Here is a 27,926-nt window from a genome sequence, read left to right as displayed (position 1 = left end):
TTTAACATTGTACATTTGTGTAGATCGTTGAATACAATTTTATAATAGCGATTCATCTTGCTTTTTTTTCTTCTTTCTAAATGGAGCTCCATAGAATTGTATGAGACCATATGCTAATATCTGTGAACGTCCATTCCTCTCTGAAAGGAAAATGACTTCTCACCTACATGTATAGCAGACATATATCGACCTCTCTTCTCATTCTCACAGTACTTTCCGAATTCCTTTCATGTTCTCGACTAAAATTAAACGACGACATCCAAGGAGCAGCGCGAGAAACAATAGAGATCAAGGAAGAATAAAGTAAGCTCATAGTTTATATACATTTCAGAAACACCCACATCCCTTCAGTCAGAAGTACAGGAAAGAGTTTACGAAAGACGTCCTCGAGAGGAGAGGACTCCTCTGATATCCGCTAATCATTCACATTATATCTACATTGACGATATCACGCTACCCCAAAAAGTACCTCTATAACTCGGGAGAAAAAGAGAGGATACTAGCCACTAACCAGAGATGGTAGGAGCCACCGACCAGTACATACAGATATCTCGCTGCAAAGGGTGAAGGGAAGGGGGGAACTTAGATTTATCGAGTTAGCATTCACAAAAGGATGAGGGAACAGTTTGGCTCGGGTCATTTGCAAACGGTCTTCATTTTCTTGGCTGCCTGGACAAAGCCCGTGATAACTTGCAACTCGTCCATTTGCTTCACCAAAAGAGAAGACACAGCCATTGGTGATTCAAAGAATCAGAATATATAACTGATCAATTTGAATATATTATATAGCATCTGATAATCGATCAATCAGCGGGGTGCTCAAGTCTGTACGAAGTGGTAATTCTTAACATATTGGAAGTAAAAGTGGAAGCAAGGGTACCTCGGTCATGAAGTGTCTCTGCACGGCTTCAACCAGTTGCTCTTTCGATGGGTTGGGGATCACATCAACCTAGAGAAGAAAACATGGCATTGAATATTTATAGCTCAGGCAGCACGTAATGTAAGAGCGTGATCAATAAAAGGCGCCATCACGAATGTTCAGGCCCTAAGAAAAGACTCACAAGATTGAAATGGCGCCAGTATCTCCACAAAGCAGACACCTCCAATTTGCTGAGGTCGACTTTCTGTACAGCAGAATAATGGAAAAACGAAAAGAGATTATGAAATTTTGTTAAATTAATTTTAAGTATGTCTTATCTAAAGCCAGAAAAAACATGCGAAATATATACAAAAGAAAGAAAATAAATAAAGGGGAGTATCGACAAATATACCATGGACCCACGAAGTGTAGAAATCGAGCCCTTGGATTGCGAATCACATGAAGGAGTCCTGCTCATGGTCTTGTGCGATGACTTATGCACTCGATGCCTCGATCTGTGGGACTTTTGAGTGTCATCGGATGCTGGAAAATAAGAAATAGCGCCAGCATGATCAAAATCACAATGGGTGGTGGGGCCGATTAAAAGATAAAGATAGACAGGGGGAGCCTTTATTCATAGTAAAAGGAAAAGTCGAAAGGCAAAATGGATCCTATGTAACAACCTCAACCACTTTTCTATTGACAAGACACTGTGGGTAATCATGAATTAGGAGAAAAGCATGTTATAACAGCATTGATTAATACATTATGCATCCAGGATAAGCGAACCGCTGTTTCACCATAATTGGGAGAAATAGGCATGCCTATGAAGGCTAATCACTTCAGTGAACAACAACTTTCACGCGAACAATAGTCACTGCATTATTTGGGTCGAGAAAAAGAAGCAAACAGTAAGGCAAAACCCTGTTTAATTCTGCAAACAAAAAAAAAAAGAAGAGAAAAACTGCTCCAGCTTTGAGCAGCACTTGAGAGGGATTTTGCTTGACCAAGTCTTATGAATAAATGGAGTATCTTTCGAACTCACCCATATCAGATCCATGCCACTGCCCATTTTCATAATCGAGTTCATCATCCTCCTCATTGCCTGTTGGAGCTTCAATCACGCTGAGAGCATTTCTCTGTAGCTTGACTTCTATGCCATTCGTTAGGACCTGTATGTTTTACCGATTCGGTTAAATGTTTTAACGATCCAATAAAGCCAACAATTTCTGAAGCTTTTCTAGGACCAAACATCTTTATGCCGGTGCAATTTTAGCGCAACAATTTTTCCATTTTTCTGCTCAAGAAAAGATTAATGGCATCCAAATTCAATTGCCCCATTATTTACGACGAATATAATCAATCCAAGTCCATGGCTCAAAAGCAACAGGTGTAAATTGGCTAGTTCTAGATATAATACGACTCAAATAATTGGTTTATCTGTATTCTGCAATCCAATCGGAAATCGAACCGAGCTCTGAGATCCTGGTCAAAGAGAAGGAGGCTGAACGGAAATTCGAACTCGGAAACATGTCTACCGAGCCACTAGATAATAGCTGAACATGCAGAACAGAATGGACCAAGCTAAAAAAGTAGCACGATAAGAACCGACTGTCACCAAACCGAAGGGCGACAATGGACGATGGAACAGAACAACCAAAAAAAAGAAAGAAAGAGACCCAGATAGAATTGATTGCTGATAGATCCACTGACAAAATCCGACATGCAACCACAAAATATTGACTATTTTATGGTTCTCATCCTCAAAATTGACCTTTTATGCACGACATTGATCCATGCAGCAATAACAGATAGATTTCCAATCAAACACACTCTACCCATTTGCACAAATGGATCAATTCAGCATTCTTCAAGCAAAAAAAACCTAGAATTTCAACGGTTCACATTCCAAAAGAAAGCGACATCGGAATCGAAATTCAAACCGTTCAAGATAAAATGCTGAACTTACCAGCCAATGCCACCCGCCGAGGCCGACGGCCTTCTTGACCACCCCCTGGAGGCCGACGAGGACGGACTTGGTGCGGTTGTTCCCGGTGACGACGACCTTGGTGTGACGCGGGAGCACGGACAGCTCCTCCTCGCTGCAGTCACTGACCCCGAAGCTCGGCAAGTGGGGGAAGCCCCTGCCATTGACAGAACTCTCCACTGCTTCCAGCATTTCCCAATCCCCCAATGGAAAAAAAAACAGAAATCGAAGCTCCGGCAGGTCAAGATCGACCCCTACAACCTGAACTTGGACTCTATGGGAAGATCATGCATTGGCGAGCTCGAATTCGGGGGCAGCGGGAGTGACCGACAGACAACAATGGGGAGAAAAATCCGGTTTCTTTCCCGGGAGAAAAAACACAAGAGCAAGTGAGAGTGAGGAACATAGGAGAAAGAGAGAGAGAGAGCTTTCTTTATGGGTAAGAGAGGGGAGGGGGACGGGTACTGTTAATTTTGGCGTGTTGCTATGAATCCCGACGACACAGGGACAGCCAATGGAAACGCGCCACGTGGTGGGAGACCTCCCGCCAATTAGTTTCGGTGGGGCCCGGGTGACGGGACAAGGGGGCTGCTTCGGCTGCAAAACGCAAATACCGCTAGCGGTTTCTGGTTTCCCGGAAGAGGCCTGGTGGGGGACAGGGGGCGGTTTTTTACTTGGCGTTGACTGGGTGACAACTGGCGCCAAAAACGTTTCGGGGGAGGGGGAATGACGGTTTTGCCCCTCCCCCTCGTCGCCCGGTTCAGTTGTTGAAAATGAGAGGTGATAGCACCGACCTTTGCATGCCCACTCAGAAAAAAAAAAAAAAAGGCATGTAATTAGTAAAATATATTATAATTAATAAAGAAAAGAAAATAAAGTTTCTTTCGCAAGGGCAGAAAAGCAAAAGAAAGACAAAAAGGAAAAAAGAAAAATAGAGATTGGAAAATGACCGGCCACTGACTGTCCGGACTAATATCGTTTATTTATCATCCATGGACCATGACCCCGGGACCAATAGCCGATAATTCTGATCGAAGTGATAAAGCAGTCTCTCTTAAAATGGAAGGTCCGGGGCTCGACCGGTGGCACGCGAGGAGAGCCTAAGGCTTTCATGCCGCATGCAACGAAACGGCCCACTTACATGACATTTTGCTTAATTTGGTTAGAGGTGAAATACACTTCCGAGTTTGAAGAGGGACCGTCAGGGCCATTGTTGTTGCTCGGTGCCTCCAGCATATATAGTCGAGTTGAATGAGGGTAGAGCTTTACGCTGACGCATGATCAAATACTTGAACGGGCATCTTGTTTCTTTTTTAATAAAACAACTGAAATAAAAGCATTGATGGATAATTCTATTAGAAATTTATGATTTAATGTGAGATATGAATTTTAGTATTAATAGCTTACACTTTCTTTTTTGTAAGGGGCAATAACTTAAACTTTTGAATTATATGTGACCTCATTACTTTATAAGTTCAATAGAAATTTTCATGCTTACAATTTTTTTATCTGCGAAACTTTATATTCGAAAATTTAATAAATTCCGATTAATTTAGTTTCGTGTTGCTAGAGGGTAATGTTGGTAAATTACCCTCTTATATTAAATTGTACCAAATATTATAGTTACTGGTGGCTTGATATGATGGAACACGAAGATGATCTAAGCTAGAAGATGGAAGAAATTTCCAGGGTCAACAGAATTAAATTACCCTTCACAGTAAATGGATAAGATACTCTTCATCTACCACATCACATGCTTTCGTTGTTACTATAAAATTGGGTTAAATGACTAGTTTTCACTGCAAATAGACAAATAACGTCCTTCGGCAATGGGTGACAGTTCCATAATTGTCCAATGGACAAGACAGATAGATAAGTGAAATAGTGTAAAAGCCAATGAGGGGGAGGGCACCGGAAGGTTCACCCCGGCGCCGGCGGGGCCGAATGATAGGGTGGAGGGTCCATGTCTAAGCGTGACTGGTTTTTCTGGGAAAAATATATGCGAGTGAGTATTTCCCTTTGAAAAAGTAGTTTATCTTCTTTCTTGTATTTAACTTGTAAAATTTAAATTTTGAAATTAATTTTTTGTTTGTCTGGATGGACTGTAATGGTCGAACTAGTCGTCACACTTTTGCCAACAAATGTCGAATACTATTGAAAGAGTTTATCTCGCACGGAAATACTAAAGAGAAATCAATATGTTTATAAAAAATTGGGTACCACAATCTATCAGCTAGAAATTTTTTATTAAAAATTGGCCCAATAACTTATAAGTCCAACGGAATTTTATATGGTATCAAAGTGTGTTAAATTTCTGCCGCCTGTGTAGGGACTCACATCACATTAGGCCCGAGTATGAAATTCGTGGCTAGTGAAGTCCGAGTCCGGAAGTGAAAGCTTAACTCATAATTGGTTTGACCCCCTTCGCCTGAGTGTGGAAGAGGAAGCCCGCCTCGAGGTAGTTAAAGTTAGAGTTCGGAATAGAGGAGAGCCCAACTCGAGATAAGTTGTTGAGGGTGGGTGTTTAAGTGTTCATTTAGCACATATAGGTAAAGAATGAGAAAGATCACACGATGCCACGTAGGAGCAAGTATTGAGAGAGATTGTCCCAAACGAAAAAACTAAAGAGAAATCCACGGATTTATAAGAGATTAAGTATCACAATCTATTGGCTTGAGCTTTTGGGTTAGAGATTGACCCAATAACTTATAGATTCGGCCAAATTTTACGGATACATCATCCACGATATCCCATAAACAATCCTATTTCAAGCTGGTACAAGCATCTAGTAAGTGAGATATATACAGATGCGACTAATCTCATTTGAACTCATTGAATCTATAGTCATAACTGAAAGACCTTGGCACTCGCCATTGTAGACTAGCAACGTTGCGGGAGTTGCGAGAGAGAAATTGCAAATGTTTACACTGACATCAAAAGAGAGAGTAACGCACCCTACTAAAAGCGAGAGATAGTATCACATTTAGTGATCTAGAGTAGGTTTACTTTTCGAAGAAGATTAAAACACGAGTATTGCTATAACTTTCTAATAATTAGCCTAAAATTTTTCAAATTCAAAAATCTTACTGATAATTATGTGACTTCTAACTTATACACTATTCAAGGGTTATTTAGTATACGTGAGTATTAGGAAAAATTATTATGCATAAATTTTATGAGGATTTACCATTTTTTTAAATGTAAGGCACTTCTTACAAATATATAATTGAATGTACTTTTAATTTCCCAGGCTTTTTGCTAATATTAATATTGGATAAGTGAGCAAAAAAAAAATGAATTCTTCGTAAAAAACAACAACAACTTGATTATATCTTTGTAACTAAACTAAACACCCTTGCATTGCTGCGAATTTCAATTTTTCTAATTGACTGTAACTTGTAATATCTTATAATTCACCGCATATAATTAGATTATAATAAATTAATTAATTTCATTTGACAGTGCACGAATTGTATCGCATATTTATTAATGCACGTGTTAAAATAGTTAGAGCAAGCTTACATTACATATACAGGACCACAAATGATCAAATAGCTCTAAAAATGAATAAAAAATTATTAGAAAAGCTCAAAAAGTAAATGAGTGATAAAGATGATTATCAAATGCAAGAAATTACTAACAGAGAGAACGTATTCACTAATTCAAAATTAGAACAATATATATCGGAAGATTAATTCGTCAAATTTTTCTAAATAAGATCAAAGAAACACGCGTCAAAACATAATATATAAATAACATGTAGGGAAGAATCATAATCCTATTGTTATTGACTTTTGAGTACAGTTCCTTTCCATGAAAATAAATGAAACTTGGGAGTTTCTTCATTTTACCTGAACTAACGCCCTATACAACTCAATTGCATGACGAAAAATTTGAGTGTTTATGCGCACTATATTGACCTACTGAAAAGCAAAAAAAAAAAAAACAAAGGGGTTATACTTCGATAAGTCATGCAGTTTCAAACAGTAATATTTGATTCGATTCGATTCGATTCTGGTAATTGAAGCCATGCTTTAGGAAAAGAGACACATTCAAAATTATAACATGTAAAAGGATTTGATTTGAGCGTATTTACTTCAGGGAAATAATAAAAAATTTAGTCTTTCTTCTCGTCTTATAAGAAAGAGTAGAAAAATAATTTTCAATTGTTTTTAGATCTTCCCAGAATTCATCTTTAGGAGACATGCGATTAAAGGAAAGTATCCTCAAAACTCTAATTTAGCTTTACAAAAATGCTAAATTTAGGTGGGATGTCTAAAAAACCTCATAAATGAAATCTCATTCACTTCTATTAAATAGTTCTAAATTGTGCAAATCACGACTTATACCATTGTGAGTGAAATTTTAAATTATAAAATTTTTAGATTGATTACTATGAGAATATAGCAACAGTCCTAATTTCGATATATATATATAAATATATATATATAATTTTAGCATGATATGCGGTCATACGGACACATGTATTTTGACAGTTAGATGGATGCGTCTACGCAGTCCCCACGCATATCCAATGCGGAGGAGCCTCATGTTATAGTGACCACGTGTCACCGTAGATAAACACAATATATATATATATATATATAGATGTATAAGTGTAGATAGATTATCGACAAGAAAAAAACAAATATAAGATAAAGGGAAAATATATTGATAAGATATTTTGGGCAAAAAGAGGATGTGATCTCCCGCCCACGAGATTTCCCGCCATGAATCAGAAGCAATCAGGAGCCTCCATTTTTGCATTAGCCCACTTGATATCCGTTGGATGGATCATTGCGGTGAGATCAGAAAATGATAACTCCAGTCGAAAGAGCAATGACCCATCAAAAAAAGTTGAAAGAACAATGGACTTCCAGAATCGATCTAGTGAAAAAAAGGCGCGTAAGAATCTAAATCTAGTTTCGAGTCTCTTTGAAATCACTTGTTTTTGGCCTTTGGCCTACATTTATCCATCTCAAAAGTTGCAAAGGGTGCACGGGACTTCAGAGATTAGTCGAGTGAATTTCGAATAACCCAGTATAAAAAAAAATGTTGGACGAGCAATGGACTAGCTAATTGAAAAAAATAAAATTTCCCAAAGGAAAAAAAGTGAAAGGGGCATACACTTTCCTTTTTCAATGTCAAACTACAAAGCGGAAGCAGCATTCTCTCTCTCTCTCGATACCTGAGCAACGAGACTCGTGATATTGTATTTATCTCACAAGAGTGTTAATTTCCAGAACAAATCACCGGCACAGTTACGTGATTCAGTTTCAAGTGTTCAATTTGAACATCATGAGTTTATAGACGGCGGTGGCCGATCTATAATTTTTGATTCAGTGAACCTTAGACTTAATTTACTAATGTGTTGGTGGGACTGTGGTGATCAAATTGAACTAAAGTCTCAGTGAGTTATGACGAAAGGAACATTTGGTGGCGATTAGATTCCTATAATTGGAGCAGCCTCATCAAATTAATAACTTGACACAACCTTTTGCAAAAAAATAAAAAAATCTCCAGAACAAACGAATTCGACTGAGACCGACATGAAAAATGCCCCAAACTACATACCCGATCCAGCATTCAAATGATGGATCATTCCATCCTATAAGTAGCCTATCAATGAAACTTAACAGCAATTCGCAGTATAATTGCCGGCTAATGTCCGTTTTAATGCCTATCCTAGCATCGTCTTCTTATTTTTTTTTCTTGAAATGGTGGAAAAAGAAATGAAAATATCTTAGTTTATTAGAATGATTGATAACTCATTCAAGTTAAAACAAAAAGTATCATCCCAAAAAATAGTTGTTCAATTTTTTTTTTCGATGTGTACACTAGTATTCAGAAGTCCAATAGGTTCTGACTAATCCAGTCAGAAGATCGAGTATTAAATGTTATTCTTTCTCCTACGAAATGCGCTTTCTGAGATTCGAACTTATATCTCATCCTCATAGGATGAGCTGTTTACTACTCAACCAACACTTTTATTGGTCACCATTCACATTTTTAAAAATCCAACATAGTAAAAAATTGGAGCGGGAAATGAAATTCATTTTATTCCATTCTTTTCTAGCAAACACAAATTAAGACAACGTGGGAGCTCGATTAATCAATAATAATTTAGGAAAAATGAAGAAGACACGTCGGTCTCCCGGTTTGGGCTGCGACGAGCCCGGCCCGGAAAGGTCATTTACCCATTAGGCCCATTTACAATCGGTAAGAACCCAACCTGTAGTGAAACTTTTCCTTCCCGAGATCTTCTCCCGTCTCTTTTCCCTGTCGCTGCCGCCTAAGCGAGCTCCCCACCGCCGGTAATGGCGGAACCGGCAAACAGCGAGAAGCTAACGCAGTTTCTAAAGTATGGCGTCTATCACCTCGAAAGCTCGAACGCCGTTTTCATCGACCCCGTCCGGGCGCTGAACCGCTCCTACTCGCTATTCAAGGTCTCTCCTTTGAGGTATTACTCTCGGTTCTTCGAACACAAGCCGTTGGGTACAACTGCAACCGGCACCTGTTCCAATTCTCGTAAGCGGAAGCGGAAGGAGAAGCGGCCTCCTCTCGCTCTCAATGAACGAGAACGAGCTGCCGATCACCGTCACCAGGCAAGTCCTCCCCTTTGCTTTCCATGGAAATGGTACGATGACGGCGGTTTCACTTTCCTTTTGGGTGTAATCCATGAGGTTAAGGTGAGGAGTCGAGAGTTGTGACAATGTCAATTGGTTGCAGGAAGTGAGACCTTTCCTGTTGAAGGCCCACGAATCGTTGCTCAGAACTGATGAACTCTTGTCAGTTTTGCCGAATTTGAGGAGCGGCGAGGCTGCTCCGGCAGGAAACGATGAATCTGAGCTTCCTCAGCAGTCATTTATAGAGCTTGGGCGGCTGTGGCAAGCTTCCATGTACGAGATATCTCTCAATTTCCCTCATTCTAGGGAACAAACTCGTGACGAAGGTTTGCTCCGCAGTCTGTGTTTTAATGGCTTGGATATGTTGATACAGCAAGCTCTGACGACTGCAACATGCGTTTAGGTTGTCAAAGGCTGCTCCCTATATTTGATAACTTGGTCGCTAATGACATGGACGACGATGTGGAGGCAGAATTCCTTGGTAGCCGGTACATTATCCCGAGAGACAGCTGCTTCTACATGGTACTCTGCTTCCTTAACTCGATAATCCTCGTGTAAACTGAGGTAGATTTGATACGTGTTGCTCACATGGTTTACTCTTTCCGGGTGATGGTGTGGAAGTCTGATCTGAAGCATATCAAAAACCTGGTTCCTGGTAATTTTTCTCCATATGAAACTTACTTTTGCTTCAAAAATATACAACTTTTTTTGGAAAATATGTAAGTTCGATGCATGAAAAAGTTTCATTGAGCAACTATCCTCTATATTGGGACCACATCTGATTAGTTTGATCTAATATTGGCGGCTTTATGGTGAACGAATTGTCATGCATTGAGATCAATAAGCTATTCGATGCGCATTCTACATAATGTCAAAATTTTCTGAATTTTTATATCGGCTGTAAAACCATCGATAGTGTGCATTCTCTGTCCTTTTCTTCCCTTTCTTATTCCTCTGCTTACTATGAGGAAGCATTTCGTTTGTTCTGTGCAGGTGAGGATTCCTGTGGGTTCCATCTTATTGTAATAGATCCACCTTGGGAAAATGGGAGTGCTCAGCAGAAATCGAGGTGCTAACAGCTAACCGCCATTTTCTACTACTTGTAAGAAATGAGAAGAAATGATTCTTTGCCCATTGTTGGTGCCATAAATATATGATCATATAAATGTGTCTTGAAGTTAGGCCATTTGATTGTGGGGAGAAAGGAAAAGTTTTGTAGAGGGAAAGTACCTCCTCTAGGAGGTTGACTGGTATTATTGTATTGACTAGTGCACTCTCTGTATGAATTACTCTATGTTTCTTTTATGTTCAGCGAAAAAGAAGATGAAAGAAATTGTGTCTTAGGTTGATATGTCTTGATGATACTGCTTGCATATGGAATATTGTTGGCATTAAGTTTGGTGGTGATTTATTCTTCTTCTTGGTGCAGATACCCAACTTTGCCAAATAGATACTTCTTATCCATTCCTATTAAGCAACTAGCCCATGAAGAAGGTGCTCTTGTGGCTTTATGGGTGACCAATAGGGAAAAACTGCGAACATTTGTAGAGAAAGAGCTCTTTCCTTCCTGGGGAGTCAGACATGTAGCGACTTTTCACTGGTTAAAGGTGATTTCTCTTAGCTCGCTGCCCGCTATGTTCATACTTGCAAAAGCCAATGTATTTTTTTCTTATTTGATGTTTTTTGTGTGTTTGTTGAGTTCAGGTGAAAGCAGATGGCTCATTGATATGTGACCTTGACCTCTTTCATCATAGACCATACGAAAGCCTTCTCCTGGGCTATTGTGATGGCAAGGTAAGACTCAACATTAAGAACATACCACGCGACTATGCTTGTATGTGTTATGTGCTGAACGTGTTCTGTTGATGCGTCGCAGATAGTAGATTCTGAAAAGCTGCCAAAAGGGAGAGATATACATGATAACCAAGTAATGATAAGTGTGCCTGGGGATTACTCAAGGAAGCCTCCTATTGAAGGTAATCTCGTATTTGACAATATTTGAGAAGATGAAAAGTTTACGCAGAAAAATCTGCCGTAGTTTCTCTAAATAGTCTCTTTAACTTATGAATTAATTATTGGAACTTTGAGATATGTCTCAAATCCTCTTGGCGCTTACACACTTTTCACCTTAAAATACTCAGATTTGGTGCTGGAGCTTGTCCCAGGGCTCAAGCCACCACGATGTATTGAACTATTTGCCAGAGAAATGAGAGCTGGGTGGCTCTCCTGGGGGAATGAACCGCTCTACTTTCAAGAGTCGAGATACTTTATGTCATGAAGTGGATAAAAAACTAACAATCAACACATCATCATACTTCGCCCTGCTTCTCTGAAGCCTTTAGTGGAGCCAGACCTGTCCTTCCATTGTTGTTCCCTGTGAGTTCTATCTATTTTTCTTGCTACAGTATGAATGGAATTTCAGTGTACTTTCCATCTGAAGTGTCCCACTTTAGTTATCTGAGCAATTTTGTTCTTAGCCGCAGTAATTGAGTATGTGGTTTTTTATCCCAGGTCGCGCTCAGGAATGAACTACTAAGATAGGTGGGGCTTTTGAGTACGAGGTTTCCTCCTGCCATGTTGCTTAACTGTTGTGTTTAATGTCTCAAGCAGAAGTAGAACGGGCATCTTAGTAAATCGAGAATGGATAGTCTTGTGAGATGACTTGGGAAGTTGGAACAAGAAAAAGATTGCAGTCACGTATGTGGTCATTCACGTCACTCAGCAATGGCAAACCAAGCTGCGCACTTCTCAGAAATTCGATCCCATAGCTCTTGCATGATTGGAACCATATCTGAAGAGTGGACGCCCTGCTACTATTGTGTTTGGTGGAAGTAGTACATCAAATGCGAAGAGATCGTGAAACGCATCCTAGCCCATCATCAAGTGAATGTAGCCCTGGCACAGCCTTGCTTCTAAATGGAACGATCCGATTCGTAACATTTTATCCCATTTTTTCTGCCAATTCTCATGTACTAAAATTTTGTAACACCCTATACTATGATGGTCTTGCTGCTACTAAGAAAGCAAAGGATGGATTTTGGATTATGTTATATTCTATTGCACTTAGCAGCTTTCCCGCACGGGAATGTTCACATCCAACTCCACCTACTTCTTTCAGACCTTACAAGTTCGGAACTCAGTCACTGCAGCACGCATGAGAAATAAAAATAACTAAACTGTATAAAGTTGTACATATAGTCGCAATGATTGAAAACTGAATAAATTATCCATGATTTGGAGAGTTTTGTCCCTTAACAGACTAACCGGTCTTATTAGATTAGTCGGGTTGGGGAATTCATTGAACTTTCGGATATAGAGGTGGGAACTGAATAAGTTAACAGAGTGCTCAGAATCTTCGTTACAATTAAAACGATTATCGTAATAAAACAGCAAGGTCGTTGTAGTATAGTGGTGAGTATCCCCGCCTGTCACGCGGGAGACCCGGGTTCGATCCCCGGCAACGGCGTCTTCTGTTTTGTCGTTTTTCCCTTTCTCTTTTCTAAGAAAATCGAATTTCATCGTCTCCTCCAACGCTTCAGCCCACCAAAACCCCTCTTGCTCTCACGAAGACTTCACTCTCTCTCTCTCTCTCTCTCTCTCGCTGGCGACATACTCCGAAGTTTTCTGGTCAGTCTATCTAACTCCCATAGCTGCGTTTTCTCTCCTTTTAGTTTTCTGCAACATCAAAGACTCGCACGAATCTGCTATTTATTCATTCAGCGTCTTGCTTTCTATAGTCGTCGGAGAAGGAATGCAATCGCTTTGTCCTATTTTCTCAACTAGAATTGGCTGCGAGAATCTCACTAGATGCTCCGGAAATGGAACAGAAAGTGAGATTTTACGCTGGTGGGCATGTCCTGCTTCATCAGCCCTCAGCTTTTTAACAATTTCTTGCTAATGATATGGAGTCTCGTCTGTCGTAGAAGGCGTGCGTCGATTGAGGTTCTTAAGTTATCTCATCATAGGGTGACACCGTTGTTGCAGATATTCCGGGTGTTTCGGATGGAAAGCTAGCCAGTGGGTTTGTTCTTGCAGTTCTTGCTAACTGCCCAGATGGAGATATTAAAATCCCTTGTTCCCGACAGACTTAAGCAAAGAGTCACCATAAGCACTTCCGGCGATCTTCTCTCGTCGTCTTCTTCTCTCGTCGACTTCCTCCTTCCCTTGCAGGAGTTTCAGTTCGTCATTGAGGACTTGGCGGATCCCAGAAGGGCCCTGTGTGCTAAGAACAAGGATGCTGCGGTGGAGTTGAAGCAGAAGGGCAACCGCTGCTATTCTAGTGGAAGCTACTCTGTGGCCCTGAGTTACTACTCCAAGGCGCTACGGGTTGCTCCATTGGAAGCGGAAGATAAGGAAAAGGACTTGGTTTCTGTTTTATACGTGAACAGGGCTGCTGTTCTGTACAAATTAGATCGTCCAGTGGAGTGTAAACGTGACTGTGATCGAGCTCTTCGGAGTTCTCCGAGCTATGCAAAGGCGTGGTATTGGAGAGGAAAGGCAAATGCTGCTTTGGAGGACTATGGGAATGCTGTTTCTGACTTGAAAATCGCGAATTTTATGGAGACATCATCAGCTGGAAAGAAACAGATTGAAAGTGAACTTTTGATAGACTCCGAGAAGCTTACTGGGGGGCCTAGTTCACTCTGTTGTAATAATGATGATATCTCGTTAAATTTGGATGAGAAGTGCGAAGTAGAACTCGAGTGTGTTGTCACACCAGATAAAGGAAGGGGAATGGTTTCAAAAGGAGAAGTACCTCCATCCTCTCTGGTGCATATCGAGGAGCCTTATGCAGCGGTCATCTTGAAGCAAAGTCGGGATTCCAATTGTCACTATTGCTTCGATGAACTTCCAGCTGACCCCATCCCATGTACCTTGTGTTCAATCCCGTTGTACTGCTCTGAGAATTGTCAAGTAAAGGCTGGAGGAAGAATATTGAGAAATCGCAAGGCAGCAATTGGAAATCATGGGGACATACCAAGGGACCTCAAAATATATATTGAAGATGTTACCACAGAAAAGATTAATGAAAAAAATCTCGGGCAGTTTCAAGAGCATGAGCATGAATGTTCTGGGGCGAACTGGGCTGCAGTACTTCCACCCGAGTTAGTTTTGGCTGGTCGAATCATTGTAAAGGCCCTCCAAGAGAGAGGAGATTTTCTAGACAATCCAGAACCTAAACAGCCTTTGGATGTTTGTTACAGTTACTCAGAATTGCCTATCGACACCAAATTGGAATCACATATATACTCGATCCTACTTTTGTGCTGTCTCCAGAGGTGCTGCAGCTTCGAGATTCCAGTAAATGCCGTCTCTGTCTCTCGGACCATCATCCTCTTTTCTCAAATCAAGGTAAATTCTATGGCAGTTGTGCGAATGAAGTCCTCTGATTTCCATTGCCTACAGGATCCTTTTGGAAAAGATTTATCCTGCATTGGTGTCAATACCAGTTCGATAGAACAGGTCAAGGTCGGTCAGGCTATTTATGCAAGGGGAAGTTTATTCAATCATTCTTGCAAGCCGAACATCCACATTTACTTTCTCTCTCGCAATCTCTACATCCGAAGTACCGAGCAGGTCTCCAAAGGGCATCCGCTGGAGCTCTCATATGGACCACAAACAGGGCAGCGGACATGCCAAGACCGACTAAAGTTTCTCAAGGAGGAATATTCATTCCAATGTCGTTGCAGTGGTTGTTCGACTTTGAACTTATCAGATCTCGCTCTGAATGCTTTCCACTGCACTGATCCAGATTGCAACGGGATAGTGATAGAAACCGAACAAGTTTACTCTGAAAGAAATAAAAGTCAGCATTCCGTTTACTCTGAAAGAAATAAGAGTCAGCATTCCGTGACTATAAACCCAAAGAGCCTGGAGCCTTATCTGGAGATTGAAAACCTGAATAATCTCGACTTCGAGCCAAGAGGGGACGCACAACAGGAAAATGTAGGATACTGTCTGAAGTGCAGGTCCTACTGCGACTTACGTTCACCTCGTGCAGCAGCGGATAAAGCTTGGGCCAATATCGGAAGGTTGCAAGACAAAGTAGCGGCAGGAGAAATGTCTGGAAATTTGCTTCACAGTGCGTCCGAGTCTCTCCATCTACTAAGATTGAGACTGCATTCGTGCAACAAGCGAATCGCAGAAGCCGAGGACATCCTTGCGCAGGCATTTTGTATGATTGGAGACTTTCAGTCTGCGTCGAACCATTGCTGTGCTTCAATCGAGATTCTAGAGAAGCTCTATGGTCCAGATCATATCGCTATTGGATACGAACTGCTGAAGCTCCTGTCCATAAAAATGGGTTCAGGATACCTCACTCATCCAGAAATCGCAGATCGGCTCGGTATGATTTTCAACTCTTATTACGGTCCTCATGCGGATAAACTGTTCCCTTATTTACGATCTCTGAGAAGAGAGATTGGAAAATCAGCATCATGAATGAGAGATTCCTATCTGGAGCGGACGCATCAAAATATTCTTATACATGAGGCCAATCACAACAGTATATCCACAGTTCAAAGAGAATCCTTCCATGCCTAGTATCACAAGAATTTTCGATGCCGAAGGGAGGGAAGACCTATCAATGGCAGACATCCTACACAGCTGATGAGGTGAGCTCGTGAGTTTCGGATTCAATCCTATATCGCTTTGTCTCCCATATTCCTAGAAGTAATGCCCATTTCTGCACTTTGTAAATTTGGCAAGTTAGATGAGCTTTGTGCTTGTCTTAGCTCCATACGGCCTAAACTAGACCCTCGGAGGGCTAACAGCGATAGCGAAGGTCCATTCGGGATGTCAAGGACTTGATAGAACTGATGGAACTGATAGAACTTCCGGCATTCCATTGTATGATCCTTCCGAAAACATGCCTTGAAGTGCTCTTTGCATCTGCAGTGGCATCCGATGTAATTTTATCAGAATTGAAGGATGTTTTGTTACGAGAGAGGGTCAGAAACGTCATTAAGCGGGGAATATTACATTGCTTCCTACTGGCAAAGTCCCGTTCACGAAGTACGAGGATTCCCCCTTTTATTTAAAACAAATCCTCGGATTAACCTTAATTTAATCAAGATTAAGATTGGACAAATTGTTGTCGCCTCTACTGCAATTCCCAAACAAAGAAGTTGAGAAAAAAATTAGTTATTTAATGAAATTGCTGAAAAAGCTGTAAATTTGTCTGCCGGAACCAGCACTTGTTGGGAAGTCTTTTGAATTTATGCACCCTTGTCAAGCCACTAATTACCCCTTTTTTCTTCCTTTGATGAATATCGAAAATTAAAATTAAAAAAAAAGATTGATGAACAAAGATTATAAGGCCGCAATTTCCTTTGGAAAATCTTGTCGAATTTATCATTTTATCGCTCCCTTAAACTAAGTTCCTAAATCTGTCCCAGCTAATATTTCTTGAAAAATATACCTATTCAAAATTAAGAAGTTTAATAATAATCTCAACAGAATATTATTGGTTCAGGAGTATTTCATGCGTTTCAGAAATGGCTATTATTCTAGATTTTCCACGGTTCATTTTCCAAAGGTTAAGTGTACTAGTTAGTAGCTAGTTACACCCAATCCATCGTTCAATCGAACATGTTAAAGAATGTCGATCTGATCCCAAGGGGAGCCCAGTCGTAGTGAGCGCTGTGGAGAACATCTAATTGAGCAACACACCATTACATCAAATTACTAAGATGTACTTCCGATTAAATTTTTGGGTCATATCAAAGAATGGTGTTCTCACACTTGTTGAAACTCACGGAACTAATAGTCTTAATACACCACAAGTGAACTTATTTTCGAAAAGAAACTCGTCAAGGATATTAAATTATAATTGAATAATTTGTAATAAATAATTAAAGAGAGAGGTTAGAATCACGGTTACCTTAGAAGTAACATTTGATTTTTTTTTAAAAAATCTAATATAATAACGCACGCTTCGCCTGAGAAAGAAGAGGTCACATGTTCAATTTTCGTCAGCCAATTACTTATATTCCTTGATTTATGTTAATATTCCATTGTATTAGATACAAATTGATGTTTGTAATTAATAAAAAAAAATTGATATTTTCCAGCATGAATTTTAATTTTTTTTGTTTTTTTTTTTTGCCCCTGGCGTCGAGGGATCGGATTAACCTTTTTGGCATGATTGCGAAATTTCACAAAGCAGTCGTTAAATCATGCGGGGAGCATGGTCTGATCTGATCTGACCCCCTCGGGCCTTTGCCTCATCAGACGATGATGAAGTTGATCATATGACACGACTACCAAGCAGGCGGGTCCCGCTCCGACATGTGGGGTCCACACGTGATAATAATTGAATCAATTAAGCTACCGCTCTATAAACCCTCCACGTGGCAAAGCTACATGTTATAGAGAGAGAGAGAGAGAGAGAAAGAGAGTTCACTTATGATGGCCCGACACAAGCTCCCGATGTCGGGCCCACACCCTCACGTTCATTGACCCATCTCATTAGGGTTTCCCAACGGCGTCTCTTTTTCTTTTTGTTCCTCTTCGTTTTCCTAGTTGTTTTCTCCTCTCTTTCACTTCATTTAAGTATTCAATCTTTAGGCAAGAGTTCGAATTTCATGGGAAGCCTTTTGTGTCAAAAAAAATTCATTCGAGTAAGAATCAGTCTCAATCAAAATACCGAAATTCTAAATTTTAATTATTTTGGACGATCATAATGTGAAGTGGAGATTTGCACCTCGTCGACCATTTTTCACGGACTTAACTTTTGAATCTTGTAAAAGCTTAACTAGTTCATTATACATATAAAAAATCGTCGCTCAATAGTACTCAAGTGAACATTAAACCAAACAATACATAAAAGCGGCATGAAAGGAGCGAATGGACGTCATGAATTTTTGCGTATATAATATTAAGACACGATATTTGGCAATCATAAATGATCAGGTCGACATGAGCGACAACCCATATGCCGAATTTTGTTTGTTGGCCTTGCTAGATCATGAAAAGAATCCAACGGACCTAACACACTATTTAGATAATTAAATTCTTGGAAAAGCCTAGAGCACTATCCGTTGCATAGTCATGAAATTAGTACAAAAAGCCTCTCATGTGCATTCGACCCTGGTTTGATGGCTTTCTTCCCCCCTTATGACACGACTTTGATTTCACTATATATGTTTCTTAGTTTTTCTATTTTCATACGTGGTATACTATTTAGAAGTTCAATAAGTCTATTAAATGGTAAAACTCTCACAGTTATAAATAAGTGTTAAAGTCGCTTGAACCAATCCATATTGGTCATGTTTCTTAGTTTAATATGGGTAGTTCCAAAGTTAATTCACGAGTTAAATATATGAACTCTGTAATGATTAATAAGTAATAACAAAATTCACGCATAATAAACCCAAGTGATTCCACTCAAGCAATAATAATTGATTTCTTTAGCCCAAAAAGAGGACAGATTTGAGTTTGACTGTTGACCAAAAAAGATGGAAAAAAACATGAAAGAGCAACCTTATCTCAAAAACCGCCCACACGCCCCCAGGCCCCACATCACACCTAAGCAAAAGGGCCCAGCCTCACGCGGAACACCCAACGGTTCCGTGAACCCGCACGCATTCTATCACGTCCCCAACCAAAAAATAAAAAAAAATAAATCCTTTTTTATTTTCCCTTCTCTCTCCTCTCACGAGGCAGAGACTGGCAGCAGCATAGAGAGAGAAAGTGAAAGGATCTTCTTCTTCTTCTTCTTCTTCTTCTTCTTCTTATTATTATTACGGCGAAAGACAGTGTGTGTGATATAGAGAGAGAGCGGAGCAGGGTGAGATTTCGTGGAGCGGTGCGGCGGAGGGAGGACGAGCTCCGCCGAGGTGGGTGTGGGAAGAATGGCGTCGGACGGGGCCACGTCGTCGGCGAGTTCGCGGAGGAAGCCGTCGTGGAGGGAGAGGGAGAACAACCGGCGGAGGGAGCGGCGGAGGAGAGCGATCGCCGCTAAGATATACACCGGCCTCCGGGCGCAGGGGAACTACAACCTCCCCAAGCACTGCGACAACAATGAGGTCCTCAAGGCCCTCTGCACCGAGGCCGGCTGGGTCGTCGAGGAGGACGGCACCACTTACCGCAAGGTACGAGGTTCCTTTCACTTCCCCTACCTGTTTCCCGTCCCGGCCGTGAGATGTGTATTATGAGCATTTCCTTGCTGATATTGAATTTGTGTGCTATCTGAGGATCCGTTTAGCTCTGCATTTGCTTGGTAGTGAGTTTCTGCCATTTCTGGGTTGAAATGAGTTAGAGAAATCAAGCGGTGGTGTCTCTTTATTCGCCGGCAAAGTCGATGATCTTGTTATGTTTCGGAGTGTTATCGAACACTGAAAGATTTTCTAGGAACTGTGGTGATGATAAGAACATGATTTAAGATTATGAAGCTCATTGTGATGTTCTGTTGTGCCATTAGTTGCCTTGTCCCTCAGTATCCCGAAGGGAAAGTGGAACCGCCCATGTCGGGAATTCCGGGTTTTCGATCTTCTGTAGGAGTAGAAAGTTTGAGGGCGTTAAATGAATCATTCGTGTAGCTTCTTTTGGATTGCTCTAATATGACCACATTTCGCATTAATCATTGGGAACTATATCTTTTTACGGATTTCATTTCCATTGTTGTTCATTTCAGGGATTTAAGCTGCCGTCAGTCGATTTTGCTGCTGGCTCATTCAAGGTCACTCCGTACTCTTCGCAGAATCCTAGCCCTCTATCTTCTGCGTTCCCAAGCCCCATCCCTTCCTACCAAGTCAGCCCCTCGTCCTCGTCATTCCCGAGCCCTACTCGGTTCGATAACAATGCAGCCTCAAATCTCCTCCCGCTTCTGAGAAATGCGATTCCTTCATCACTTCCTCCACTCCGCATCTCGAGCAGTGCCCCAGTCACTCCTCCACTCTCATCTCCAACTGCAAGAAACCCTAAGCCGATCCCGAACTGGGAGACAATTGCTAAAGAATCTATGGCCTCCTTCAATTACCCTCTTTATGCAGCCTCTGCCCCTGCAAGCCCAACCCGGAATAGGCGTTTCCCTCCAGCTACCATCCCTGAGTGCGAAGAGTCCGATACTTCGACTGTGGACTCGGGCCAGTGGATTGACTTCAAGCGATTTGGACCCGCCACTGTACCGACTTCCCCGACCTACAACCTCATGAAGCCTTTGACACAGCAGCTGTCCCCCATTAACATCGGCAAGGAGCAGGAGAGAGGGACAGAGTTCGAGTTCATGAAGAGGCAGGTTAAGCCATGGGAAGGGGAAAGGATCCATGAGGTGGGAATGGACGACCTCGAGCTCACGCTGGGGAGCGGAAAGAACAGGACATAAGCTCGAGCGGAGACTGCTGAGAGCGAGGCTCAGCCTAGAAAATTGAGATCGGATTGTTTCTAGTTTGGAGAGTTTCATTTCGCTGTGCGCGGATAATGGAAATACTTGTAGTTATAGCTGTTGTTGTGACCTTATCACCCTTCAGGTTAAGCTAATTATACTTCGTGGGATCGAAATTCCAAATTTCCAAATGCGGCGAGATACGTCATCGCCTGGAATTAAAAGGTTCTGAATTTGATTTAGGTCGATAAAAGATAAAGGAAAGAGAACGAAGGTCAATCATGGTAATCAGCTCCTCCATGTGCAAATTATTCCTCATCTAGGCCCATCAAATGCGGCCTTTCTTTGGTCTGTGGCTCCACAGATGCTCTGTTTATGAAGTGAATGCCTTGAAGAAGGTTCAATGTACCAGACAGTGATTTAATAAGCGGACCAACTTAAGCAAATTGACAAAGGCTGTATTCCTACAAGAATGGTACATCCTCTCCAACAATACACAATGCTCGGCAATCTAATATCCTAGACACAACACACATCGATCTCGCTGTTCCGGAGTAAGTCTACATATCGTGGTTAAATAATATGATACACAAGCATACGACCCTGTGGGAAAGCAACAAGAATATCACGAATCAATGAACACTAGACTGCACTCACAACTCACAGCTTAACCTATATTACTTGTATTAGTTTCATCAGTTCAGTCCGGGAGTCAAAGTCCGGCTCGGGATTTCACTCTGAAGCCCCGTCTTGTTTCTCGGGTTCCTGATTCTTCAGTTTCAGATCCTTCTCGATTGCTGCACCACACTCATGGAACCTGAAGCAACATAGAACGTGATCGTTAACGATTCCGGCAACCTGCATGAACGAATACACGACGGTGGGGCCCACACAACAGAAGCCCCTCTGCATCATGTTCTTGCTCATGACTTCGGCTTTCGGGGTCTTCACTGGGATTTGGCGAGCATAGCGGAACCCGTTCCTTATAGGCTTGTGGTTCACGAAGCTCCAGCAGTAGTTGTTGAAGGAACCAAACTCCTTTTGAATCTGCAGACAGAATAATAGCGGTGAGGCCCCAAGTCATATCTAGATTTCTGTTCTAAGCTTCAAACCATGCGACATAATAGGAGACCTCCGCTAGACAATGTATGAAAAGATTTCCTTTTACAATCGCTCTGAATCAATAATTTTTGCCTGTCCCATATTAATTGTGATGGTACAATAGCGATATAAAATATGCATTTGCACGCAGAACCTACGGCAATTAAGGATTGTGATTTAACAAGGTGCAAGGAATCTATTTTACGCTCGGCCTGGGGAGGAAATTTTGTGGATAATAGCGTATGGCAATACAAATATGGTTAGCTCTGTCACGAGTCTTTTCTTTTCAAGCAGCCTACCTGCGAGAAGATTCAAGAACTACAGCCATCTCATGTTTTCAAAGATTATGCATTTAAATCTGATATCTTTTCTAATGTTGCTGTTGCCTGCTATTAGAATCTCTCCATGTTCATGAGATTTTTCAAAAGGATGGACTCGCTATTGTGAGTTCCAAGTACCTTTACTATCTCTTTAGCATTCTCGAGTATCGCACGAAGCTTTGCTTCAGAAAGCAACAAGCTGCCATGCACTTTCATTGATAGCAGCTTCTTCTCATCATATTGAGCTACCAACGACGCATCGAAGTTGTCGAAATGCTTCCTGCCAAAGAATTAAGGGACAGGCATCAGATGAACTGCACAGGAAGAGGACAAGCGGGCGGGTTGGAAGCTGGGTCGGAGATCGCTTGGGTAGATAGAATCACCTGAACGTGTCTCTCTTGCGGAGTATTGTGGGCCAGCTCAGTTCCGCAAGCGCCTGCGAGAAGACCAGTAGCTCGAACAGCTTCCAATCATCGTGAACAGGAGCTCCCCATTCCTCATCGTGGAAAGAAACATAAACTGGATCTGTTGAGAATCAAAAGAAGAGTCATGTTACAACGGGTACAGATACGTCTTAGGGGATTAAGACATATCGGAATTTTCGCCCATCTAGAAAGCAGTTTCGCACTGCAAATATAGATTGGCAGGGGAATTAAGATTAAGGCTCGTGTGGTGGGCTCTCTGGAAATTTCCTAGAGCTCAAAAAAGCAAAGTAGAAGAGCAATATAAAGTTAACCTTCATGTGCAGCTGCGACCTTCATGTGCATAGTTTACTTTAGCCAACTTGTTCATTCAATGCCTCCACCGTCCAAGTCATATAGAAGAAAGCCAAAACTTCCTTATTCTTTCAAGTAGAAGATTCTCCGGTATAATTCAATCAAAATTATAGCTTGATTGTTCACAAACTCGACACTAGTCCGCCAATTTTCTTCGATAATATTGCTTAATGCTTACGGAAATTGGATTCGAGTAATAAATCAGACGAAGTGATTCTTCGAAAACTGGCAGTAATCCCGCCTTAGAAGACTATCTTAGCAGCATACGCGACAAAAATCCGGAAAGTTCCCTCGCTAATTGAAAATTCATGCAAGATAAATTCACGTTTGCTTTCGTACTAATCGATCAAAACAACGCAAATAGCTCTGGAAATTGATTGCAAAATGTAGAATTGCCGAGTCAATTGAACGCCGCACTCACCGGAGTTCGGAGTGATCCAATCGCACCGCTTCAATGGACCGGACGGCTCACTCGTCGCCTCACCAGCGTCAGCTCTGGGAGGATTACGGGCCAATTTCGTCGGCTTCGCCCCCACCCGCTTCGTCGTCCTGCTCAGCTTCGCCACCTTCTTGGAGGAGCCCCCGCTGGACGTGGAGTCGGAGGAACACACCGTGTCAACGGACACATTGTTCTGTACGGCTGACGCCGGCAGCTCCGGGCCCGGCTTCGTCACCTGACGCGGCTTGGTCAGGCTGGCGTTCTTGCGCTTGGGCTCTTCAGGGGAAGCCCTCACTCTGTTCCCTGTGGGGCCAAGGACAGGTCGCGGCTCGGCGGCGACCTTAGGCGCCGGCTGGGGCTTAGTGGCCACAGGCATGGTCAGCAGCTCAGCTAAATGCCAGCTCCTCCGGAGCTCCGGTGGCTCGTCGGGAAACCGATGGACGGGAGGGTAAATGAGGGAAATCCGTCGGCGAGGACTGAGAGAGCTCCGGCGAGGGGAAGACGAGAGAGCAGAGGGCGTAGAATCGTTAGAGATGGAGCCGGGCAAATGGAGATTTTAAAACCGGGAGGAGAGTGACCGGCAACAGCCGGTGGCCGTGGCCCCCGTGCCGGCTTTTGGATTTGAAAGGGAAAACGGAGCGACTATGGAATTCCAATTATGCCCCTCTCCTTTTGAGAATTCACTGCACGCCCCCGGCAATTTGTAGTATCCTACTTGCGATTTGTTTGGAACTACTTCACAGTTCACTACAATAAATCAATAAAATTACTGATTCGAACGTAATTTCGCTGCAACAATCGCCGATGGAAGCGGGTTTTTATAAAAAAAAGGGTATGTAATTCGAACCATATCATCTAAGTATGTATATTTCACTTCTGGTCATCAAGTGTGATTTGCCTAATTATGAACCATGATTGGTTTTCCATCATTGTTATCAAATGTTTTTTGTTATTATTTATTGGATCATTAGTGTCATAATTTGTTCATTAGTGGTATTGTTGGAGTAAAAGGTCGAATTATATTGACCTTTCTATATAATAACGTCGATCCACAGTAAAAGTGCATCCGCGCATGATTTTACATAGTCTAATGAGCAATATAAAGGTAAAAAGGTGAAGATACACACAATACAACGTATGATGGAAGGTAACCTTTTTCGACTTGCCATGATTAATAAGATATCCTTTATTTTTGTGCACATGATTAAGAAATATTCAAACCTATCTAAAATGGTTGGTATTGAGCCGATTACCCAAAAAAATGAAAAAAAATAAAGGCATTGAGCCATTTATATATCCTAATGTATATTGATCTTCCTAGCCAAGGGGATTTTGACTATTCTTTGTCAAATCAATGACATATAATGTACCATATGCTCGTCCAAGATTAGATAAGTTCATTCATTCAGAAACTAAAAGCGTGAAATAGAATTTTAATGCAGTGCACACTCACATTCCACTTGAAATTAAGAAGATTTAAATTCAATTAACAGTAATGGAACTTTTCAAACCCTTCTTCGTTTTCGTTTTTCTTCCTATTCTTTATCAGATCCATAAATATCCCGTGAAAAAACAAAGTGATAACTAATAATAGTTTTGCTATATCCTCTTTCTCAAATTTGTATTTCAGTTTGTGTATAACTAATATAAGCGTGTATCATGGTTATGGCCAAGGAGGGCATATTAGGAAAATGGATGGCTTTTGCAAACCGGGAGATGTACCACACCAGCTTAGGCTGACGGTCGCATTCAGTTGGTGATGATACATGGCTTTGTAAGGAAGCGGCCGAAGTTCCTTACCGTTAAGAATAAGGATCCAAGGGAAGAAAGGCACCAGCCGAAGGAGGAGGAGAAAGAAGAAAAGGCAACGGCAGATGTGGGGATGGTGATGTTGGGCAACCAACGGCTACTCCGACCTGGTCCAATCCCATGTTCAGTGGGCCCCTAATCCTTGCCCTTTTCGATTACAATTCACGCTCCATGGATTCCGGCCACCCTCAGGTTGATCACCGATCGAATTCATCCCGTTGTTGATTGTACTATTGGATAAGGTCGAGGTTTTCTCGTTGTCCAGAAAGTATTTTATGCAGCGATGACATTGTTAATCGTCATAGGATAATTCTGATTCGGTATAGTGAAAATACCTGCATTGGTCCCGCCCACGTCCCCGTTAAACAATTTGTTTACTAAGTGTATGAGGTCGTTTCAACCTAGGTTCTTCGGGTTGAGAACCCTAGCCCAATTCCTCTCTCGTGAACTCGCGGGTTTTCCCTTTGAGATCCTCTGAATCCGAAACCCTATCTAACTCGGGTTTCTCCCACATATGTATCCCTATAAATGTTGAACGTCGATTGTATCTTAATTAATTATGTGCAATACATGTTGACATGCTAACTAGCTAAAGGGATGGTGCATTTCATGTGAATGTGGGTAATGGCTGTATTGTACGTATAGTAGTTTCACATTCCTATTTTAACACCAACATTAATTATGTAATGGTGTCTTCCAATTCGTCAATTACATCACGAGTCGGCGATGATGTGGTACTATTAGAATTTAAAGGATACAGTCATACAAAGATATCATGATGATGTGTCTCGTCCCATCAAATCTGAATACGATCCTCTCCGGCGCCGCCCATCTAATACACATATATAATACATGTTGACATGCTAACAGGAAGGTACGTATATGTTAGGCGGGTGGTGGTGTGTTGTATAGTGTGCTGTACTTGTAGTACTTTCATACTCATATTATAACCACATCATCCGCGACATCACATAGCGATGCCCTCCATTTCGTGATAACTGCTGGGAGGAGTTGTTTCCGCATTGGAAAATCATAAAACAAAAAAACTTGATATATAAAATGATTGGATTCATCGTCTTATTAGTTCGAGTTTTGAAATTGGATATAAGTCTAACCACTTTCGAAATCTATTGCAGAGGGATTGGGAGGTCCGCATCCAACACACGTACCAGGAAGGGAATACTTGCGCAGATTGGTTGTCGAAGATGGCGAATGATATTCCCTTAGGGATGCATGTTCTTCATTCAGCTCCTAACGGGGTGCTCTCACTGCTGTTAGGCGATATTGCAGGGGCAGCCTTACCCTGTTTCGTTTTTATTTGAATTTTTTTGTATTCGGACTCTGCCCCCTAACTTACCTAAAAAAAAAAAAAACATGGTTCAGAGATTGTTTTACACATCCCTGTGGGCTCACACATGCTAGGTCCTCATGCTAGTCCGCTAGATCGTGGAACGTGAGACATGTTTTTGCCCAAGCGCGGAAGAGGAAAAGCCTGTCTCTTGGCTTGTCAATATTAAGTAAGTTCTAGTGTGGAAGAGAAAGCCCTTTACATCGTCAATTATGCCAACCCGTCCGCTCCCATCTCGTGGTTATAAGTTCGAGGACGAAGGTGGAAACCTGCTCTTAGTCAGTTCTTAAGGATGTATGAGTTCAACACGTGGCACGCGTGTTAGAAAGCGTCAGTTGTCACTTGATGGCTAGTGTTGGAAGCTGTTGCATACCACATCGGAAAATGAGAAAGAAAATCCTAAATTGGAGATGGGCTCAACCACTATTAGTTCAAGCTCTAGGGTTTGCCACTGTATCAACTAGAGCAAGCATTTACGATGGGTCCACCATCCTATCGACTCAAACTTTTGAGTTGCATATGAACTCAACTGCTTGTAGATCGATCAAAAACTGAGTAAAACTAGTTTTCCCTCCAACCTCTATGACTAGCGACAAAGTGCCCCGACCTTTAAAAACATGTAATATAACACCCAATCTATTTTTTTTTAAGCAAAGTGCATTCTCACTATATTTCCGGTCAAAAATTATTTCAGTATTAATTTATTAATTTCAAATTTTTAGAAATAATTTCAAAAATTAAAAATTTGAAAGGTGCTTGCAAAAGTAGCCCAATGATGGGCTTTGCTTTTTTTTTTTTAATAGTTTAGGTATAGAGCAAATTTCTAAAGATCACGCTTTGCCACTGATCGTAAAGGTTTGAGGACAAACTGTATTTTACTCTTTAGAAATTCAACGAGAATCACACGACAAGTTGGTGAGGATACGATTCCCTTTTGAATTCAGAGAATACAGTCCTCTGTATGATAATAACTAATAAGAAGAGATGCGACTTGAGATGATAATGGTACCATCACTCCACTAAATATATAAGATCCTCTTTGTATCATATTGCAACCAAGATATATATTACGACAAGGGAAATTTACTTAAAATGACCCATGATTTATCCGTGTTGTCAAATCTATCACATGCTTTTTTTTTGTCAAATATATCCCATGGCTTATTTTTTACATCAAATCTATCATGGCGTTATATTTTCCGTCGACATCTAACGGCCGTACTGATGTGGCGCCCACGTGGCAAGTGTGGCCCACTATCCCTCCACATGCCACATCAGCATGGCCGTTAGATGTTGACGGAAAAGATAACGTCGGGATAAATTTGATGCAAAAAG

The 27,926-nt window shown here is 41.4% G+C and overlaps 5 protein-coding genes and 1 non-coding gene across 6 annotated transcripts; 4 read left to right on the top strand and 2 right to left on the bottom strand.

Annotated features, from left to right (window-relative positions):
- Positions 1 to 288: 288 nt before the first annotated feature.
- On the bottom strand, positions 289 to 3,270 carry LOC116212712. The gene is made up of 6 exons (XM_031547364.1): positions 2,829 to 3,270; positions 1,905 to 2,031; positions 1,272 to 1,402; positions 1,062 to 1,124; positions 881 to 949; positions 289 to 708 (listed from the first exon to the last, which is right to left on the bottom strand). The coding sequence occupies exons 1-6, from the start codon at positions 3,036 to 3,038 to the stop codon at positions 637 to 639; spliced, it is 672 nt and encodes a 223-aa protein (XP_031403224.1). The 5' UTR covers positions 3,039 to 3,270; the 3' UTR covers positions 289 to 636.
- Positions 3,271 to 9,085: 5,815 nt separating this feature from the next.
- Positions 9,086 to 12,564, top strand: LOC116215501 (methyltransferase-like protein 2). The gene is made up of 10 exons (XM_031551228.1): positions 9,086 to 9,451; positions 9,576 to 9,798; positions 9,876 to 9,994; positions 10,094 to 10,127; positions 10,466 to 10,541; positions 10,902 to 11,079; positions 11,177 to 11,266; positions 11,349 to 11,448; positions 11,614 to 11,848; positions 11,984 to 12,564. The coding sequence occupies exons 1-9, from the start codon at positions 9,164 to 9,166 to the stop codon at positions 11,748 to 11,750; spliced, it is 1,245 nt and encodes a 414-aa protein (XP_031407088.1). The 5' UTR covers positions 9,086 to 9,163; the 3' UTR covers positions 11,751 to 11,848; positions 11,984 to 12,564.
- A 302-nt stretch (positions 12,565 to 12,866) lies between these two features.
- On the top strand, positions 12,867 to 12,938 carry TRNAD-GUC. Its single transcript has one exon. It is a non-coding gene; the product is annotated as a tRNA-Asp (tRNA).
- Positions 12,939 to 12,964: 26 nt separating this feature from the next.
- On the top strand, positions 12,965 to 16,420 carry LOC116214219 (SET and MYND domain-containing protein 4). The gene is made up of 2 exons (XM_031549575.1): positions 12,965 to 13,099; positions 13,457 to 16,420. Exon 2 carries the CDS (start codon positions 13,526 to 13,528, stop codon positions 15,911 to 15,913), a length of 2,388 nt encoding a protein of 795 aa, XP_031405435.1. The 5' UTR covers positions 12,965 to 13,099; positions 13,457 to 13,525; the 3' UTR covers positions 15,914 to 16,420.
- A 2,676-nt stretch (positions 16,421 to 19,096) lies between these two features.
- On the top strand, positions 19,097 to 20,989 carry LOC116214110 (protein BRASSINAZOLE-RESISTANT 1). The gene is made up of 2 exons (XM_031549405.1): positions 19,097 to 19,566; positions 20,109 to 20,989. The coding sequence occupies exons 1-2, from the start codon at positions 19,327 to 19,329 to the stop codon at positions 20,796 to 20,798; spliced, it is 930 nt and encodes a 309-aa protein (XP_031405265.1). The 5' UTR covers positions 19,097 to 19,326; the 3' UTR covers positions 20,799 to 20,989.
- Positions 20,990 to 21,217: 228 nt separating this feature from the next.
- On the bottom strand, positions 21,218 to 24,024 carry LOC116214109 (DNA-3-methyladenine glycosylase). The gene is made up of 4 exons (XM_031549404.1): positions 23,417 to 24,024; positions 22,603 to 22,744; positions 22,358 to 22,499; positions 21,218 to 21,845 (listed from the first exon to the last, which is right to left on the bottom strand). The coding sequence occupies exons 1-4, from the start codon at positions 23,808 to 23,810 to the stop codon at positions 21,531 to 21,533; spliced, it is 993 nt and encodes a 330-aa protein (XP_031405264.1). The 5' UTR covers positions 23,811 to 24,024; the 3' UTR covers positions 21,218 to 21,530.
- Positions 24,025 to 27,926: the final 3,902 nt, after the last annotated feature.

Source organism: Punica granatum, chromosome 7 (genome assembly GCF_007655135.1).
Source record: "Punica granatum isolate Tunisia-2019 chromosome 7, ASM765513v2, whole genome shotgun sequence".
Lineage (NCBI taxonomy): Eukaryota > Viridiplantae > Streptophyta > Magnoliopsida > Myrtales > Lythraceae > Punica > Punica granatum.
This window is presented reverse-complemented; position numbering and strand designations above follow the sequence as displayed.